Source organism: Purpureocillium takamizusanense, chromosome 9 (genome assembly GCF_022605165.1).
Source record: "Purpureocillium takamizusanense chromosome 9, complete sequence".
Classification (NCBI taxonomy): domain Eukaryota; kingdom Fungi; phylum Ascomycota; class Sordariomycetes; order Hypocreales; family Ophiocordycipitaceae; genus Purpureocillium; species Purpureocillium takamizusanense.
The window spans coordinates 1036895-1051416 of NC_063076.1; the positions used below are offsets into that span (position 1 = coordinate 1036895).

Here is a 14522-nt window from a genome sequence, read left to right on the forward strand (position 1 = left end):
TCGCTTGCCACGGAATAATCGTCTTTATTATTTTCCACGTTATTGTCTCCCGTCCGTCCCAGGCGAGGCGCGGCGACGCAACGAGCGGCATTCGAGTGCTTACAAATCCGCTCCGGCACGGCACTTGAGAGGTACTTGGGTCTTGTACCTTCACTGGCGACCCCCCCCCCCAAACTCCACCCGACGGATCTCCAGAGTCCCAGGACACACGCCCCCCTTGCGTCACATCAACAGTCACGAGCAGCTGGTCGTCGATACGCATATGCTGCTGCGCCGCCATGTCTCTCTTCCGGCAGCTCATGTCCAACAGCAAGACCCGGTCGTCGGGCGGCTGCTGGACGTGCCGGGTGAGGCGGAAGAAGTGCACCGAGAACAAGCCCGAGTGCGACACATGCAAGGCCCTGGAGATCACCTGCTACTTCGAGGACGAGAAGCCCGAGTGGATGGACGGCGGGCCCAAGCAAAAGGAAATGGCAGAGGCCATCAAGTCCCAGGTCAAGAAGCAGGCTAGCCACCGCCGCGACCGCAAGTATCTCGAGATGCTCGAGGCCGGTACCAAGTCTGTGTCTCTCAGCGATGACGCCCTGACGCCTTCCACGGCCCGCAAGGATCGCCACGACGGCACGTCCGGGGCGTCGGACACGGATCCCTCGCCGCGGAGCAATGAGATGGACTCGACGCCCGCGTCCAGCAACACCAACGGCACGTCGCCGTCCGAGGCGCCCTGGCACAGCCAGCTCTTTGTGCGCGAGGAGGACCCGGCCTCGGCCCCGGACGTCGACATCCACTTCCTCATGATTTATCTCGACTACGTCTTCCCGTATCTGTTTCCGCACTACCGCCCGCCCGTCCTCGCCGGCGGCCGCGGCTGGATCCTGGACGTGCTGCAGAGCAACAAGTCCGTCTATCACACGGCCATTTCCCTCGCCAGCTCCTTCTTCGCCGTTGTGCTGGCCAACGGCGAACAAGAGCACGAGGAGTGCACGCTGCGCATGGTGCACAAGCTCGAGACGCAGCTGGAGCTCGGCCTCTCGGAGCTGCGCAAGGAGATGCGGCTCCTGACAAGCGCCAGGTCGGGTTTCGACAACGAAAAGGCCCTTGTCGTCATGCAGAGTATCATTCAAATGCTCTTCTTCGAGGTTTCCACGTCTAACAAGGACAACTGGAAGGTGCACTTGGATGCCGCCGTCTTTCTCTTTCACCAGATTCTCCCGAACCCAGAGCAGTGGACCGTGACGCTGAACAACCTGTACACACCCAAGTGGCCGCCACCTGCCATGGGCTTGAGGCGGCCTTGGAGCACCAATCAGGCGGCTCTGCGCTTCTTCACCGGGACGCTCCTGTACATAGATGTCCTCGCGAGCGTCACCCTAGGTAATGCACCTCGTTTGCAGCAGTACCAAGCGAGCGTCATCCCTGGCTGCCCGTCCGAGGTCTGCACGCCGGAGCCCGCGCCGGTCGGGCCTCTCATGTTGGAGGAGTTCTTCGGCTTGCCCAACTGGGTCGTGCAGGTGCTGGGCGATGTCGCCGCCCTCGAGTCGTGGAAGAGAGTGCAGAAACAAACGGGCTCGCTGTCCGTCAGTGAGCTGGTCTCTCGCGGCCAGGTGCTAGCCGACGCCATCAAAGGCGGCCTTCAGGTCCTCGAAGCCGGCTACGACACGAGAGCAAATACGCAGGAAATCACCTTTCAGCTGCTAGTTTCTGATCCTGTGGGCGGGGAGGAGGCACGGCGACCATCGTTCCAGATAATATGGCTGCTCGCAACACTGAGTTATCTCAACGTCGTCGTCAACGGCTGGCAACCATCGAGCCCGGACGTCCGTTGGCCTGTGTCCAGGGCCACGGAGCTCCTCTCCAATGTGCCCAAGGGCTCGTGCCTGCGGGCGCTGGCGTGGCCCATGTGCGTCTGCGGATGCCTGTCTCCGGAAGAAGACGAGCCGGCCTATCGCGCCATGGGCGAGCGGCTGGGACCACTCAAGATTTTTGGGACGGTCAAGGAGGCCCTGGAGATTATGGAAAAGGTGTGGTCGAGGCGTGGCCAGCTCGACGAGTCGTGGGATGTGTCCAGGTGTCTCAATATTCTGGGACATGGCGTTTTGCTTATTTGATACCCCGGGTAACTTTGGACAGTACACGACGGGCGAAAGACCGTTCAAAGAATCTTGTTTTTCTTTCTCTCCATTTGACGAACTATCAAAGCAACACTTGATCGGTTCAGCGCCTTAGGAGCTGGGGTATAGCGATCAAAATCATCATCTGCGCACGACCACCCTCCGCATTCCCCCGCCTCGACAGAGGCGCTGGTTAGCCACAGCAGACGGTGGCCTCCTGCGCGGCGCTCGTCTGTTGTCCACTGCGTGGCGGTCAGCATGTCGTCGCGTGCTTGAGGGGATACGGCCAACTCACATCAGGGGCAGCGTCTCCCACTGGAAGATGAAGGCCCCGAAGAAGGCACCGAGGATGATGCTCACGATGATGTAAATGTTGAAGTACATGGCCAGCTACATTCCCGTCAGCACAAGAAAACGCGAATGCTTTTCATCTCCGGACACCACCGGCGGGGCAACCCACCAGCATGAGGAAATAGGCGACGGTGAACTGCAGGAAATGCAGAAAGGCTCGGATCGCCTGCTGGAAGACGTTGGGGCGGAAGGGCGGGACGACGGCAGGGCAAGCACCAGCGGCGGCGTTCCGGACGGCGGCGTCCTTGCTACTGACGGAGCCGTGGTCGGCGGCGGCGCCGGGCTGGTGCTTGGCGATGTGCTGGCGGACGAGGAACCGGTCAAACTCCTTGACGGATCGGCGGAGGAATTCGAGCGACATGGCGAGGAGGAAGACGCCGATGCAGGAGCCGGCGAACATGCCGCTCGAGGTGACGTGCCACTGGTTCGAGAGGAAGCACGCGTCGACGGTGTAGAAGTTGAAGAGCATCTGTATCCCCGTTGGTCAGTCAGCAAGAAGAATAAACGATTCCCCCGCCCCGCCCCCCGGGCCTGGTCTCTTTCTGGGGATTCCATCGTACGGAGATCTTGCAGCTGTTGCCGCCGCCGCCCATGTCCATGCCGCCCATGTCGTGGCCGGCGTGGTTGTGGGCGGCGCCCGAGGTGGTGGTGGGCATGGCCATGGACATGGTGTGGGACATGGAGCCCATGGCCATGGTGCCCGTCATGGTCGCGTGATCGTGGTCCATTGTGGTCGGCGTGAGCGAACGTGTAGCAAATTCTCTTCTCTTTTCCGAGAGTAGTGTGTGCTTGCTTCACGGAGTGTGTGTCGTGCGGACGCGGCGGTGGTGCCCGAACTCGATCGGGGGCAGCGAGACGCGATGCTTCTCACCACGTAGTGTAAGTCGGAGGTTGGGAGGTGTCAAGGCGGAAGGAAGGAGCGCAGCAGGAAGGAAGCGCGTCTAATAAGAAAAGAGAACACGGGGCAATGACCACGTTCTTTCAATTATTAATAAAAAAAGTGCGGTCGGTGGGCTCGATAGAGTTCAAGTGGACAGGTGCTGGGCACGCTCGCAATCGATAATAAACGAAACGGAAACGAAACGAATACGTACGTGCCACAATCCAACTATTTAATGCCCTCCTCGACGGACTACGCCGAGGCCGGCTATCGAGCCGATCCATCACTTGCGCACCTGCGCTGGTTCTTTTTTTTTTCTCCTCCCTGCCTCTCCCTGCCTCTTCGTGGCGTCCGCGCACGCGCGCAAACGCACTCACGAGGCCGTTCGCTGCCCTTTCTCGGGGACTTGATGCGGTCGCTCGGCGTGTGGGTTGTGTTGTCTTGTTGGCCGAGAGAATCCGGCAGGCACGTCCACCAGATGAAAGAAGCGGGGGGGTCCGGAAGTCGGCTCGCTTGTTTCGTTTTCGTTCGTTCCGTCGGAATATACTACCTTGGCTATTAAGTTACTGTACCAGTAATTTGGGCGCGTGGTGGTGAGGCCATGAGGGCGTTTGCGCAAGTTTTTTTTATCCCCCCGTCCCGCCCTTTGAGTGCTAGCCGCCACCACGCGGCGGTGGCAGAGAAGGTGGGACGAATGGTGTTATATGAGGTCGGTGAATGGGGTTTATCATCTCATGTTTTGTACTAGACCTCGTGCCAGTACAATGTCTTTGTTCCTGGCTGCAGTGGGGTTGTTGTGAGCGAGAGCCGTGCTACTTGCTACTCATGGCTGCGCAAGCGAGTTTGTGGCTTGTTATTGCAGTTGCGGTTGCAGTTTGTTGTTGGTACTAGGTATTCTAGGCGAGATACCTTAGGCAAGGTGCTGCTTGCTGGTGCTTGGCAGCGATTGACCTTTTGTGCAACAACGGGACACTTTGCCTCGGATCGCCAAGACGCTCCACGGACGGCCCCCTGCTAACGATACATGCGCATATGCGTGGTGGGAAAGCTTGTTGAATAGTTACCGAAGGGAGGGAACTATGGCGTGGGGCGAGCTTAGCCGGGTGCGCGTTGACATCTGCTGGCCCGACGTGATGGACTCGTCGCTGATGCATCGGTGTTCCGGCACGACCAGAGGTATGAACAAGAATACGGGTCTACCCGTGGGTGCTGCTGCTGATCGTACGAGAGGATGAGAATGAGAGAGAGAGAGAGACCCGGGAGGAGACGCCCCCACTGCGGGACGTCATGCGATCGCGCAGATTCGATGGGTTGCCGCATGAGGGAGAGGGTAGGGGGGGCCTTGGCCGGTGGTTGGTTGCGCTTCCGCGAGTGAGCTGCTGGTGGTGTTTTGGTGTAAATGGAACGAAGATCGTGTTGTGCTACGTACTGAGGAGATACCACTTGAGGAGAGGGCTGCTGCCCCTGACTGCACTGCAAACAAACGACATGGAGTTTTGTGACGCGAGTAGTAATACTTGGTGGCTAGTACGAATTAGTCAAGTGCACAACACGAGACTTGGGGGGTGCGCATTTGACGCGCTGCGTCTTGCGAGGCCGAGGCGGGATCACTGACTGACATAGTTGCCCCTTCCTCCGCTTTACATGAAAGGCTCCCACGGCGTGAAAGTCGTCAATGGCTCGGTTGAGCTCACACTCGTCCCTCGCATGAACCAAACTTTTGCTGCTTACATGTACATGTATGTATAAAAAGAAGACCGGGGTTACCATTGCGTGCGCGGCGATCATGAGCAACGTCGTGCCCGATATATATTGCCGCTCTGGAAGCCGCCATCTTCTCGGCCGAGTCCTTCCACTTACATACACGACACTTGGTACCCCAGAACTTGTCCACAGAAGACACATATCGGCAGTCAGCAGCGACCTAGTTGACCCCTGGTTGAAAATAATCGAGCTGGGCGCACATGTGTTAGGACACCAGGGCGGCGCCAGACGGGCAAAAGAGCCAGCCGGCAACGGCTGTCGTATTCCACGCTGCACGTGTGTGCCTCGATTTGATCTACTATCATGACGGAAAACACGGGGTGGACTTTTGCCAGAGGTACACGATCCGACGTCCTGATTGTCATAGGCCTCTCTCTTCATGCACTGCTCGGACAACCTTCTCACAAAGGCGGCGGAACTAGAGGAATGCGGAAGCCATCAATGTCGTAGCTGCAGTAGAGCCCGAAATTTCGTATTGGTTATTTTCTGGCTTGTCGTAGCAATTTCGCCTCCCTTGGCCATCAATGCTGGTCAATCCTCGCCAAGACGGTCCTCTCCCGTTAAGAATGCAGGTTGGCTATAGGAGAACTCTTGTAGTATTAAAGTTGCTGATATAACCCCCGTTCCCAGGTCGTGGCCTGTGGGCCGCCCATCAAATACTTGTCTCTACGTAATGGCTTCTTCTTCTACAACCAAGTCCTACGTCTGATCAATGTCCCGCTCAAACCTTCCCCCTGCCCCCCTTTCTCTGCGTCACGCTTTGCCAAGTGCCAGGGGACTTGAATCAAGCTCAATCGGCCCAAAATCAAGATCAATCGAGGGCAACAGCTCGGGGAGCGGCAATTTCGTCGCCGTCGTTGACACGGCCGTGGCCGTCGTCGCCGCCGTCGTGGTCGAGCTCATCGTCAAGGCCGCCTCCGTCGCCGCGCCTCCTTCATCTTCTTCTTCGTCCTCTTGCCCCCCCAACGTGTCTTCGTTCTCCTCCTCTGTGGCGATGAGCGGTGTCCCGGTCACAAGGTCCGGCAGCTCCAGCTGCGGGGCCGCCGCCGCCGACGACGATGAGGAAAATCGCCTCCACTCGGGCTGCTCAGCCTTTGCTGCGTCAGTCGCCGCGCCACGGCTCGTCTCGTCTGCCTCACTCTTCTTTAACGATGCCTTGTCCTCCTCGTCCTCGGACAGGAGCCTCGCCTTGCCGCCGTTCAGGCTCGCCGGCTCTCCCGTCGCGAGGGCGGTGGCGGCCCCCAGGACGGCGGCGGCACCGATGGTCTCGCCTTGGTCGCGCTTATTGTGCTCGACGTCGCTGCCCGCTCTGCTGGCGTTGCTCGAATTGATCCGTCGTCAGCATCGCCAGGGCTAATTAGCTCATGCCTCCTGTTTTGGGGGAACCCACTGCTGGTCGGTTGAGGCCGGTCGGGGCGCGCCGTCGTCCGCCTCGAAGCCGTTGTGAGTGCTCATGCCGCAGCCCATTGCGGCGGTTGGTTGGTTGGTTGGTTGCTTTTCCCTTGTTCGTAGTGCCGTCGCACAGTGATGGTCGCCGCCTCGAGTGCTGACGTATCGCGTTGACAACGTCTGGATGTACGATAGTAAATGCGCTGTTGCGAAGAAGCCCGGAAGAGGAATACTGTCGAATCGACTGACGCCCAGCTGCAAGGCGTGAATATTGACGGGGCCTCGATGGAGCGACCAAGGCGACAAAGGAGGAGGGGGCGTCAGCCGGGCGGTGATGTGATTCACTTTCGCTCGTTTGCCGGCACAGCACGCGAGAAGACGAGAGAACAGGCAAAAAGAAGCACACCGTTCACCGCGACTGGGGGGCGGGACAAAGACATGACGGAAGCGCCCCGTGCACCGCTTTTTGCGAGATTGCACGGCCGGCCGTGCCGTTCAGCTTTCGACTCCGCAAAAGGAGGTGAGCATCGTAAATGATTGCATGTCTAGGATGCCGACCTTGCCTGGGCGCTGTCGTTGGATGATGATGGCTGGCAGCGCTGCTTTTTAAGTCTCGGTGGCCGCTGTGCATCCTTGTCGCTGCGACGTCGCGGGCGCGGTTCGTGTGATACTTGGCTTCAAATGTTGCGCCGGGATTCGGTGCTCGACAGCTGATGTGCAAGTACTTTTTTCTTGCCTTGCCAAGTACTAGGGCAGTGCGGTGGGCAATCTCGCTTGCGCTCAGTTCCGTTCCCATGCCATCCATGGTTACGTCGTCCAGCTTGGTCACTCGTTCACTCTTGACTGCTGTAACATGAAGCCTCCCCGTCAGTACTCTTGGTCCGGTCCCATTGGCGACGCCTTGGTGACGGGCCGGCACCTGTTGGTGTATTCGGTGCAATAATGAGAGGCACATGAAACCTTGGTGGATATGTCAGTACTGAACGTGATATAAGAGTCCAGCAGCAGTCGTGCAGCCTCAATTGAGTTGAAATGTTTCTACTCTATACTAGGCGGTAAAAGAAAACTCCACTTGCATGAGCGTTGTGCGTGTCGCGGGTGCTTGAAGGACGATTGCGACAACTGGCGCTTCGTTTCTCGCCTCAGAACTTCATCTGAATAGGTAAAATAGTAGGCGAGCCCGCGTACCTCAAATCCCTACGTGTGGACGCACTACAACCCTCCCGAGATCAACGCCACATAACAATCACGGCTCCAGTGTCCAGCCATTGGTAATCTTTCTACAAACTAGTCCGGCTTGTAAATTTCACCTTCGTCGTCGTCCGCCCTGAGGCGCAAGGCGGCTCATGCCGTAGCTACCGCGCGGTTCTGGCCATGGGGCAATGTGATCCGGCGGTCGGTCTCGAAGACTGCCATGCCCACTCCGACGCCCGTCTCGATGTCCAGTTTGGCCACGATGGGAGGACCTGTGTAAATTAGCACATGGCTCATGAGCTCGCTGGACAAGGGTCTTGATGGCTGCATATGGACCTGGGGTTCTACTTGCCGACGAGGACGAGGACGATCGTACTCCGGATCGTGGTCACCGGAACCAAAGCACATTGTGATGCAGCAGTGGCACTTGGCCAAAACGTCGTTTGGAATGAATGCCTCGATAGGTTGGAGAAAGATGAACGTGGTTCGGCAGGATAGACGTGGAGAGGAAAGCTGCACTGTGGATGTTGAATTCCAAATCAAATCTGGAAGCTTGCTTATGATTATAAATCCTCCAACTTCCAATATGTTACAACGCATTGTCAATGTGCACTTCACTATGCCTATGCACTGATGAGGATCGCCAGACGCCCCAATACTATGAAGCACGGTGATCAAGAGGCCTTGTCTCTGCAGAAGGTTTCCAGTCGTCAAATGCGACATACGCACTGTGAAGCGGTGCGAACAATCGGGGTTTTGGTCCAGAGAAAGTGAGAAAATACTAAAGTAGAATATGATTCAGAGCATAACTCACAAAGCCTGCTCGACTGCAGCGCAGCCTATACGAGTCCAACATTGATTCACGGTTTAGATCGCGGAGCATCCTGGGCGACATAGGCCGCGGACATTATTGATATTAGATGCTACAGAGGACCGGATGGCCCCGCAGAAACATATATGACCTAACGTAGAGTGTCCCGCCGAACTCTATGCCCTGACTGATGGCGATGATGGTGTGAGAAATGCGATGCCCTCCTGCGTGGTGGCGCAGCAGGGTCGTGGACAACTACCGCAGCCGAGTTGCGTGCCCAGTATGCCATTCTGGTTCTGAACTCATCATCTTCTTCGGAGCTCGTGCGCCGCCGTCGCCGCGACCCGTCCAGACGGCGATTATCCACTCGGCGAGGGCGATCGGTGTAGGAGCTTTCTCAAGGCGATGCATTATCAGCACTGGGCACATGCAGCGAAGACGAGCAGGTTGGTCGAACTCACCGCATACTCCACGAGGACGAGTCGTAGTCTCCATAAGACGCGAAGCAGCACATGATGACCCGCGTTCCAGCGTCTTTCACGGAAACGAGTTCGTTGAATGTCTTAAAGAGAGTTGCGTTCTGCCTTGGAAACCTCGATTCAAATCGATAGTAGATTGGATGCTCGCGATGGAGGAAATCGATCACAATAGGGACAGAGGATAGGCCATGTTGAGTTTTTATAGAAATAATCCACTTGTTGTACGAGAGCCACAGCCATTCACTCGGGATAGTCCTGGTTCCATTTCAGACACGAAGCCTGAATGAATATCCGAGTCCTGCTGAGCCCGTCACTGCCTTTTCCTTCGATGAGACTGCTGTGCAGTCCATCACCACGGGGGCCGTAAAAACATGTCTCGGCGTAAGTGTAGATCTGAAAATCATACTAGCGAATGCACACAGCCCATAGTCTGCAGGTGAAGTAGTCAAAAAACCGATCAATATTGAAAGTAGCCCAAGAGTTTGGCTGCTGCAAGGTCCGAATGCACGGAATCTTGGTATCAAGCGGCTCGCGGGGTGTGTAGTATATCATGAAGCGTCATGGGATTGAACCATGTGCAATTTTCCTTCCAACTTGAAGCCTTGATGCAATTTCATGCACTCCTTGCGATCTTCGCCCGAGCTTCGGCGGAACACGGCGGCGCGGGCATCATGCAAATTCCGGTCGGCCGAACCAGCACGTCAGCCGCGCCAAAGCAACATCAGGCACACACCCCGTCCCCCAAGTTATAAGAAGAGCACTGTATCCGATACGACTCTGCAAAATATTCCTCACCCTTTTGTTGCATATATTCGACCCGGAGCCGGATACACCATCGCAAAAATCAGCCAAAATCATCATCACCGACAAGAATAAGAAATGGTCAAGATTGCCATTGCTGGTGGATCTGGCAGTTTGTACCCCCAGCGGCATTCTACATGTTTTGCTGATGAAAGCACATGCTTACCGAGAACCGCCGTAGATGTCGCCCAGGAAGTCATCGACGTTCTCGTCGCCACCAAAAGGCACGAAATCCTGCTCCTGTCCAGAAAGGTGAGAGCATACAACATGCTAGAGCCTCAGCCAGAAACCTACCAATTACATATAACTTATGAAGCACTTATTCAGGACGCACCCGACGGATGGACCGTCCCCGGCGTACAATGGGTCCGCACAAGCTACGAGGACGCGCAGGAGCTCGCAAGCATACTGCAAGGCGTGCACACCGTGCTGTCGTTCATCGTCGTGCACTCAGATATTGGCAACACATCACAGAGTAATCTAATCGACGCTTCCATCGAGGCGGGCGTGAAACGCTTCGCGCCAAGTGAATGGGCATCGTGAGTCGCACCAGACCATAACAAGGAAACGTGCCTCCCTGCCCAGGCCTCTTACTCATCATTGCAGGTCTTCCTTTGAGTACATGGACTGGTACGCGGGCAAAGCTGAGATCAGAGAGTACCTGCGCAAACTAAACGAGGACGAAAAAGTGAGACGGCCGCGGTACCATAGGTGTGCTGATCAGACAAGGATAAGCGCAGTTGGCTAAGACGGGCAGCCTAGGTCCTCGAGTATTCGCTGTTTCAGCCCGGCTTGTTTGCGAATTACCTGACGTACCCTTATAAATCCGCCAACCACGTTGTGCCCATCGAAACGCCCATCGACTTCAACAGTTGCCGAGCCCTTGTGGTAGACGGCGCCGAGGATGCACGCATCACGCTTACGACGGTCCAGGATCTTGCGCAAGTCGTGGCCCGGGCAGTAGAGTATGATGGCGAATGGCCCATGATCGGTGGCGTGCGGGGGACGGAGCTTACAGTCGGGCAACTCCTTGCCCTCGGCGGCAAGATTCGCGGTTCGTATTCACCCCTGTACAGTAGCTTTGGGGGAGGACGGGAACATACACCTCGTGCTGACCTAGATCGATTCAGGCAGGAGCTTCGTTGTGGACAAGCTCAAAGCTTCTGACCTCAAAGCTGGCGAGCTGAAATCCTCTTGGAGGCCAACCGCGGGCCACCCAGCCTTTTCTCCGGAGGAGTTCAAGGCCTTTTTTGTGAAGCTCATGTCGGGGATTCTGCTGGGCATATCCGCTGAGACCATGCGGGTCTCGGATGAGTGGAATCGTCTGCTGCCAGACTACCATTTTACGCCGGCCGATGACTTTTTGGCTGAGGCATGGCGCGATAAGCCATAGACCTTGGCTTCGTCATCTCCAGGGAAAAGAGCCCAGCAAGACAGTATTTTGCTTTCCTCGACGGCCTGTAAAGATCCCTCCATCATGTCTAATTGCTTCCTTTGATTTGTGTGTCATTGAGGGGACGATAAAGACGGGCTCAACCTCGAGCAGCAGCCAGGCACACTCGAGGCGGGGCGAGTTTGAGGCACACGGCGTCCGGTGGGATCAACCTTCAAGTGCAGTACCGTGACACCACTCTTTTCACGGTTTACGTTCAAAGAGCCGCTTGGACAAGAGGATACATGGGCAGGCATAAAGTCCTCTACACTATCAAACAAAGTGCTTTTCGCGGCTATGTTGAGCAGACTATTTACTCTGGTCAACCGGAGATTTTTGATCAATAGAGAAATCCAGTAATAGTGAGCAATCAATCGCAGGTGATCGTCGGAAGAACCGCACCGACAGGTATCAAGGAGCAAAATATGGCCCGGGTTTGATGGATATACAAAATCTTTTAAGCCTGGACTGGGGCCATTGTGGTTGAGAGGGGAGGGGTGCTGCTGCCACAGCTTTTCTGGCCCTGAGCATGGCATTCTAATAGAGGGCTAGCCTCATATACTCATTGAAGCTAAACTACTTTACATGTAGTAATCCTGTGCCAGAATCGAAGTCCCCATACGTACAAGTCTAACTGTTACTGTCCGAAGAACCTGTTCCTCGAACCCGGCCTGGCAGTATGCGAAGTAAAACTACCCTAGTATTAGCAACATGATCTTTCCGTGAGCTAGTGGCTACTTACCCGCCACTTTCGTCTGAACTTTTCGATCTCTGCATCGCAGAGCTGCCTAGTAACCAGATCGGGGCGTATTCGAGCGTCGAAGTCTTGGTCGAAGGCTTCACCCCAGGCTTGAAACGCTCTTCCAAGGCCGCCAAAATTCTCGACCCTATCGATCACGAAATGGTCACCTGCCCCCTTATTGATTGCCGCAACCGTCTCCGTTAGAGTAGGCAGATAACCCCCGGGAAAGATCTGTAGTTCTTTAGCATAGTCCACGGTTGACTAGGGATCTCGAAGGCAGCGCTGACATGTTTGCAGATGAAGCTGTGCAAAAGTTAGTAGCATGTTCTTCATTTCTAGTGGCCCAATGGAAAGCCTTACCTTCCAGTTGCTTGGCTATCCGCCTGGTACTGTACCGCAGTGTTAATGTTGACTGTCGTTCCTCATGAGAAGATCGATGGAAGTTACTCACAGACTCCGACATCATTGTGGCCTGGAAAGTTGCAATGGAGCCATTTTCTGTCAACAGATCTTTGATCACTCCGAAATATTCGTGTAGGTAGTCGATTCCCGTGTGCTCTAGCATCTCAATAGATACTACCTTATCAAACTGAAGGCCTAGTTTAGGGATTTCACGAAAGTCACAAAGCAAGACCGTGATCTTGTCTGCCAGCCCGGCAGCATGAATTCTTTCTTCAGCCAATGCCTTTTGCTCCGTCGATAAAGTGACTGTGGTCAAGGTGCATCCAGTCTCACGCACAGCCTGGATAGCAAAGCTGCCCCAGCCTGTTCCAATTTCAAGGACGTGATCCGACGACTTGATCCGAGCGGCCTTGATATGGTATAGAAGTTTGCGTCGTTGTGCCTTTTGAAGATTGTCGTTTTTATAGTCTACGTCGTTCGGGGGGAGCCATAATGGGCATGAATACGTCATATCCGCACTGAGGAATGCAGCGAATACCTCATTCGAAACGTCATAGTGTGAAGCAACGTTACGTTTAGCTTGTTGGATGTTGTTCGTCGGTGCAAATACGGAGTATAATTTCGACATGATAAGCCATTCTTTGTCTAACTGAATGAATGTGCGTCGGTTGGATAAGGCAATCTGCGGATAATTAGTTCGCTTTCGGTATAAATTCGTTCGTGGACTGATATAATACCTTGAAGATGGTGAGTGGATCGGAAATGTCAATTTCGCCATTGATATATGCTTCAGCAAACCCCTTTATGAGACAAAATGTATTCACATGTTAGTTTTGTACCAGAGCCTCGGTTGAGAGGCATGTCCCTACCACACTACCTGATGTCAAGACACGAACCCAGAACCAGTCGTTCGTTACGTGCACCAGAGCCGAAGGTATGCCTAAGCCGAAGGTGATGCTAGTATCGCGTTTGCAAGAGTCCGTCTCCGATTCCAATGAAGCATAGCTGAATTGCAGTCGACCATACTCCATCCCCTGCAGGGCTGCGCGTATCGCTCGCTCGGCAATCCATATTAGCCCAGACCGGAAGACGCTCACGCCCGGGACCGAGCCTTGCATCCTAGCGACGGCGGAATGAGATGCCGATTTGATACCGAGTTGATGAAGTGGGGTTGAGTCTTGCTACTCTTAGTTTGCAACCTAAAAACAATATCCAAAGCCTTTAATGGTCCCGTCTGTTGCCTTATAAAAGCCCAAGTCTGGCGTCAAACGACGTCCCAGTCCCAGAACTCATCCTCCAGCTCTATTTCGTTCCTGCTATATGTGACGCACCCTGTAGATGATCCATGTCCTTTTGCCGACGGTCGTGGCAGAATCCTACAGGTTCCCGCCGCAAGCGCAGTCTTGCCTTCAGCTGCCTCGAGCGCAATTTCCCCTGTTTAGGGGACCGTCGTATTGCAAATGCCGGGGATTTGACGTTGTCGTGGCGGTCAGGCGCCAAAGAAACGAGCGACTTCTAATAACCTCCATGTCTTAGCTCTTATGATTCGCCCCATCGATTTCACGGCGTGACAGGGGGGCCGTGTATTGCTTATAGAGTTGCATAGCGCTTGTCAAGCATTGGGGACGGATGTATCCAACTGAAATAAGGGCTGAGACTGGGCAGCCACGCCACTGACTCAGCCGGTTTCTAAGACATGGCAATTGTGCAAACCTCCAGTCGTCAGCCGTCAAATGCCTCGACACCCACGGTCCGTCTCCCCCGAGCCTGATAATGCCCAGGACTACGTCACGCTAATGTAGTGTCTGCCGTCCTGAGTAACGCGAGGTGAAACCCGTGTCTGGTCACCTATGTGAGGGTCTGTGCATGCTTCGGTGCAGCAGTCAGCCAGACATGCAGACGTCTCGGCCATAATTGCAGCGTCACGTATTACACTCCTTTACTCGCGTCCGTTGACCAAACCGACTCTTCTAAAACGCAATTTCAATTATCGTCATGATACGGTAAACCGACAAATATTTCTTCCTCGCGAGATTTTGGAATCTCTCTGGGGGTCTTCTTCAGCATGGCCAAAACCAGCGCTCTCGGTTCCCGTCGGGACCCTTGCTTTGCAACTGGTGACGGCATCATATGTGCAGGCCTCCCACGCAGTGGAACAGCGTCACT

General features: G+C 55.2%; 5 protein-coding genes across 6 annotated transcripts; 2 read left to right on the forward strand and 3 right to left on the reverse strand.

Moving 5' to 3' along the window:
• The first annotated feature begins 189 nt into the window (after positions 1-189).
• Positions 190-2272, forward strand: JDV02_009157 (uncharacterized protein). The gene has a single exon (XM_047990800.1). The coding sequence runs from the start codon at positions 279-281 to the stop codon at positions 2106-2108; it is 1830 nt and encodes a 609-aa protein (XP_047846809.1). The 5' UTR covers positions 190-278; the 3' UTR covers positions 2109-2272.
• Positions 2273-2304: 32 nt separating this feature from the next.
• On the reverse strand, positions 2305-3190 carry CTR3 (Copper Transporter integral membrane protein that functions in high affinity copper transport; the record flags this gene model as incomplete). The annotated part of the gene is made up of 4 exons (XM_047990801.1): positions 2305-2353; positions 2407-2501; positions 2572-2931; positions 3023-3190. The coding sequence occupies 4 exons, from the start codon at positions 3188-3190 to the stop codon at positions 2305-2307; spliced, it is 672 nt and encodes a 223-aa protein (XP_047846810.1).
• A 2514-nt stretch (positions 3191-5704) lies between these two features.
• JDV02_009159 (uncharacterized protein) lies at positions 5705-7045 on the reverse strand. The gene is made up of 2 exons (XM_047990802.1): positions 6497-7045; positions 5705-6415 (listed from the first exon to the last, which is right to left on the reverse strand). Exons 1-2 carry the CDS (start codon positions 6571-6573, stop codon positions 5860-5862), a joined length of 633 nt encoding a protein of 210 aa, XP_047846811.1. The 5' UTR covers positions 6574-7045; the 3' UTR covers positions 5705-5859.
• A 2730-nt stretch (positions 7046-9775) lies between these two features.
• JDV02_009160 (uncharacterized protein) lies at positions 9776-11568 on the forward strand. Of its 2 annotated transcripts, XM_047990803.1 has the most exons (5): positions 9776-10032; positions 10108-10319; positions 10387-10468; positions 10543-10834; positions 10911-11568. In XM_047990803.1, the coding sequence occupies exons 1-5, from the start codon at positions 9859-9861 to the stop codon at positions 11171-11173; spliced, it is 1023 nt and encodes a 340-aa protein (XP_047846812.1). In that variant the 5' UTR covers positions 9776-9858; the 3' UTR covers positions 11174-11568. The 2 variants fall into 2 exon arrangements, with proteins under 2 accessions (XP_047846812.1, XP_047846813.1); XM_047990804.1 differs by having other exon boundaries at positions 10543-11568.
• A 204-nt stretch (positions 11569-11772) lies between these two features.
• On the reverse strand, positions 11773-12759 carry JDV02_009161 (Cyclopropane-fatty-acyl-phospholipid synthase). Its single transcript, XM_047990805.1, has 5 exons — positions 12406-12759; positions 12315-12343; positions 12242-12257; positions 11955-12185; positions 11773-11904 (listed from the first exon to the last, which is right to left on the reverse strand). The coding sequence occupies exons 1-5, from the start codon at positions 12517-12519 to the stop codon at positions 11794-11796; spliced, it is 501 nt and encodes a 166-aa protein (XP_047846814.1). The 5' UTR covers positions 12520-12759; the 3' UTR covers positions 11773-11793.
• Positions 12760-14522: the final 1763 nt, after the last annotated feature.